Here is a 4,595-nt window from a genome sequence, read left to right on the forward strand (position 1 = left end):
CCTAAACACTGTAGCTTGAGAGGACACAGGGGCTGGATGATAATTCAGCTGGGAAATAACTAGGGAAACATTTCTTTAAATCTAAATTCCTGCAGCCATGGAAACCTCTATCCTCAGTCACTTGCTGATAAAGTTTCCTTTTCCTTTATCTCTTATCCCCCAAAGCCCCCAGAACAAGGGGAGTTTGGCCAGGGATGGGTAGAGAGAGAATGAGGTTATTTTGTCTTGACTCTCAGCCGCTCAGCTGGCATCCCCAGGATTTGATAAAAGTTACTTCTCTCAAAGAGAGCAACAACGTGTAGACAAGAATACTGTCTCTTGTGTGAGTTGCAATTTTGGGAGATTTCATCGTGAGAAACATCTGAGCAATCAGAATGTGGTCCCAGGGATAGGGTCGTTTCATGGCCAGAAGAATAAACAAATGGAAAGGCAGGGAAAGTTCCTGGCTTTGTAAATTATGGAACTCTCCTTGTTTCAACAAGTAAAACGGTGAGTCTGAGGACATTGAAAAAGTGTGTTGCAGACCTTCGGAGCTGATGGCTGCTAGAAAGCACTGGGAAGCCCTGTTTCATTTTTCTCAGCTGAAGTACATTTGGTTTCTTTCCTGACAAACTGTGGTTCTGTGCGGGAAGCAGAAGGAACAGCACTGTTATTGGACGCTGCGGCAGGACCTCCCGTTGCCAGCGGAGCCCACATGAAAGCGGCCGAGGGGAGGGACGGCCAGGGGGCGGGCCGGAGGGGGAGGCCTTAAGCCTCGGGTGCTCAGGGCTGCAATTTGTGAGCGCACAGTGATGAAATCGAGCTCTGGGCAAATCAGAGGAGCCTGTCAACCTCCCAGGTGGGACTGCCCCGGGTTAACAGACTGAACTCGGAACCCCGAGCAGAGCAGCCCGCAGGCAGAGGGCAGCGGCAGGCAGCGGGCTTTCCAAGAACCCAGGCATGGCTGGAGGAGGCCCCACGCGGCCGTGCCAGGTAGGGGGGGATGGGAGGGCAGGGAGTGAGCTCGCAGCCTCTGCCTGTGGAATCCGAGCTTCTCTCCGGGTCCCCAGGCGGGCGTTCTGGAGGTGGTGGCACTGGGGGTGCTGAGGCCATGAGATCCTTTTCGGTTCTGTCTGGCTGTGTTTGACACCTTGGTCTCCGTCCCACAGGTCTTGTCTCTGTTCACCTTTGCCGTCCTCTGCTTCGGGGCCTCAGTGAGTCGCACAAAGAGGGCGGAAGAGTGGGACGAAAGCCCCCTGTCAGGTAAACGGAGCGGCTGTTGGCATCCTCAGCTATTTTAAAATACCACACGATCGCTGCAAACTCCTTCTTGAGAAATCTATCTTTAAGATGACTTTGCAGGATAACTAGTTTAGTCCTAGAGTTGTCTGGGATGAAATCAACTACATGCACCATGCAGACGAGAGAAGGTGGTTTTAAAATTCGAGGACAGTTTTGATTCCTTCATGATAAACTGTGCCTTGAAATCTTTGTCCTCTGAAATTTTAGGGGTGGAGATGGCCTTAAAACTCTGTCCCTAACCAAGGTGAGGACAGAGTTGGGGAGAACAGGTGTTGGTTCCGTATCATAGAGACACGAATCTGCTCTGTTGTCCTGTGAAGAGAATGCACTGCTTGTCCCCAGAAAGCTCCGACGCAGGAAAGGCAGGAATGGAAGTGACCAGGGCAGTGAGCTGTTCGCATGGGACCCCGGAAATTCAGGACGTTACGATTACCCAAAGTAGAAAAGGGTGAGAGAGAAGGTGCTTCGGCGAGCCGGGAGGGCTGGTCTGCCCTGATCGCGTTCTTTCGGGGTAAGGAGCTGCGTACCCTGACGTACCCAGGAGAACCGAAGGGGACTCAGTGTGTGCGGGGCAGGCAGGGAGTCTTGTGAAGGTGCTCACCGTGTGCGGTGGGGCTTTGCTGGCCAGGGCTGGAGCAGCGAGTTGCTTAATTTCCTGGAGATCAGAGCTGCTGATGCTGATAGAAATAAATTTTTTTTATTTGAAGTAATGGGTACTCTGGGGGCAATGTTTTCTTGACTGTCCCTGCTGTCCCGGGTGTCTGCCTTCCTGTGCGTTTTGCATTCCTGTGAATTCCTGACCTGAGTTCTGCGAAGGACGCTCACCTGTCTTTCCTTAGCCAGCATGGACTTTTGTTAACATCCCGGTTAGCCCCCATGCTCGATGGAAGGGGAAATTTTCCTCACACCAAGTGAGTCACTTTGGAGTCGTGCCCAGGAGGTTGAAAGAAAAACATCAGTGGCGGGTGAGTGAGGTGAGTGGGCTGTGACGTGGACGGGGTGGGCTGCCCTGGGGGCATCGCTGCCTGCAGGAGAAGGCTGTTTTTATTGGTAGCGAATGCTCTCTTCAAAGGCCTCGTTCTCACTCCTGCTGATGCCACTGTGGCTGGCAGGCAGGGGACCAGGCAGCTGCTCCACAGCCAAGTGCCGATTCTTTCCCATGCGTCCCGCGAGGAACTTTCCCTGACTGTTTCATCTGAACGGATTACCGTGGCTGAAAGCCATAGTGAAGGAATTAAATGCTATTTTCTTTCTTTCGTTTTTTCTTTTTGTGATACTGGAGATTCGCACTAAGCTGCACTCCCAACCCCTTTTCAGTTTGAGACAGGGTCTTCGGTAAGCTGCCCCGGCTGGCCTTGAACTTTCCATCTTCCTGCCTTGGCCTCCCAAGTAGCTGGGACTACAGGTGTGTGCCCCTGTGCCCAGTTTAAATGCTGTTTTCTTGATGTGTGCATGAGGTCAAGGGGCCCATTATTTTCAAAATTCGTTCTTTATCAGAATGAGTCAGGAAATGCTTAGCCTGATGCCCTGGTCTGTGGTCTTGGGAAAATCTTTTGTCCCTCTCTGAGGCGCGTGATGGATCATTTCTCATTTTCCTTCTGGATAAGAAATAGAGTTCCCAGTGCTTTCCATTCTGCTCCACTGCCCTTTTTAGTTTGTGTGATCTCTATGGAGAAACTGGAGAAGTAGAGATTGAACTGACTAATCCTTAGGAATATGTATATAATAAATGAATTCCACATGTTCCGAGAGGTGGCTGGAGAGACTGGTGAACAAATGTTACATCTGGAGCCGCGGCAGAGTCTACTTTATAATCTGCAAATTAGACAGTCTTTAATACCCTAGAAAGCATTTGCTTCTTGAATTGTTTAGTGTTTATTTTATGCCTTTAGGATGTCATCTACAATAGTCTGTTAAACATCCACCTTCAAGAAGCTTGGTCTTGGGGTGTGGTATAATTCAAGTCTGATGAGCAGGGCTGCGGTCACATCTGTGCATTTTTTATTTGAAATTTATTTCTTTTGGTGTCACTCAACCTGCTGTTGCTTAGGCACTGTAGTTGATTTCTCCTGGGAAAAGACCACATATGTCCTTTGGAAACCCAGAGACAGCATAGCGAACAGAGTTTCTATGACTTTCTGGGTGCTGCACACTACGTGTGATTGTCATTCTGTTGGCAAATCCTCCCCATCCTAAAGCACTGCGTGCACTTTTATCTGTGCATGACAATAAAGGCCCTGAGAGGAAGAGGAAAAGCCCCATGCTTACTTTCTTTCTTTCTTTTTTTTTGTACCAGGGATCGAACTTGGATCCCTGCGCTTGCAAGGCAGGCAGTAGGACCACTGAACTAAATCCCTGGCCCTCCCATGCTTACTTTCAATAACTCTTTTGGGTTTTAAAGGAATCTTGTGCCACTCAGTGCTTTGAAACTCTTTTCAGTGAAAAGCAGATAAGGATATTTCAAGGGCCAGCTGCAGACGGGCCGGAGCATGGTGCACCCTCCCAAAGCATGCAGCCTCCTGTCCCGGAGCTGTAACTCAGGGGTTCCCACAGAGGTGGGTGCGTCTGTGTGCAGGCCGAGTCTGCCCACTGTACTCTGGACCACACGTGGGCGTCAAGGCTGCGGCAGTGCAAACAAACTCATAATTAATTAACTAGCACACTTGTAGCTGCGCTCATTGTTAGGACCTGGTGATCCATTGGTGGTAGTGATGGAGTAGGATTTCTTCTACCAGATCATTAGAAACAATCCTATGGATTTCTTAGGAGGAATGCCACAAGCAGGAGAAATTCTTTGGGGTAAAAAGAGTGGACATTCAGGTAAATGAGACGAAAGCAATCGATTCTCAAAGAAAACCTAAATAGCAACCGAAGTGGGGTTTGATGGCTTTGTTTCAAGTATCTGTGGGCCTAGGTTTGCCTTGCCAGTCTGTGTGGGAATGGGTTCACGCGGTGGGCACAGTACCTGTGTCTGTACCCGTATGTGTGCGTGTGTGTGGAGCTCCGGGGTAGCTTCTGCGTTAGACATTCCTGCAGCCCTCAGGTGGAAATGGAGCACCTCCTTTGAAAGGTAAGCAGTGTAGGCCAGGGGTTTAGCTCAGTGGTTCCACCTCCTGCCTCATAAGCACAAGGTCCCGAGTTCAATCCCCGGTACCAGGGGGGGAAAAAAAAGTTTAAAGAAACGTAAGCAGTGTAATATTCAAAAGACAAAGGGAGGCCGGGGATTTAGCTCAGTGGTTCTGTCACCTGCCTTGTAAGTGCAAGGACCTGAGTTCAATCCCTGCTACAAAAAAAAAAAAAAAAAAAAAAGAAAG

General features: G+C 49.6%; 1 protein-coding gene across 2 annotated transcripts in view; it reads left to right on the plus strand.

Moving 5' to 3' along the window:
* The first annotated feature begins 750 nt into the window (after positions 1-750).
* The window catches only part of Enpp2 (ectonucleotide pyrophosphatase/phosphodiesterase 2), a 70,787-nt gene continuing 66,942 nt past the window's right edge, over positions 751-4,595 (plus strand). Inside the window, exons 1-2 of one of the 2 annotated variants that reach the window (XM_019206820.2) lie at positions 751-972; positions 1,149-1,242. In XM_019206820.2, the coding sequence (XP_019062365.1) occupies positions 940-972; positions 1,149-1,242 (127 nt within the window). In that variant the 5' untranslated portion in view covers positions 751-939. The remainder of the gene's footprint in view (positions 973-1,148; positions 1,243-4,595) is intronic. The other variant, XM_010619510.3, reaches the window with a different exon arrangement.

This window comes from Fukomys damarensis, unplaced genomic scaffold (genome assembly GCF_012274545.1).
Source record: "Fukomys damarensis isolate Sample0158 unplaced genomic scaffold, DMR_v1.0_HiC HiC_scaffold_5, whole genome shotgun sequence".
Classification (NCBI taxonomy): domain Eukaryota; kingdom Metazoa; phylum Chordata; class Mammalia; order Rodentia; family Bathyergidae; genus Fukomys; species Fukomys damarensis.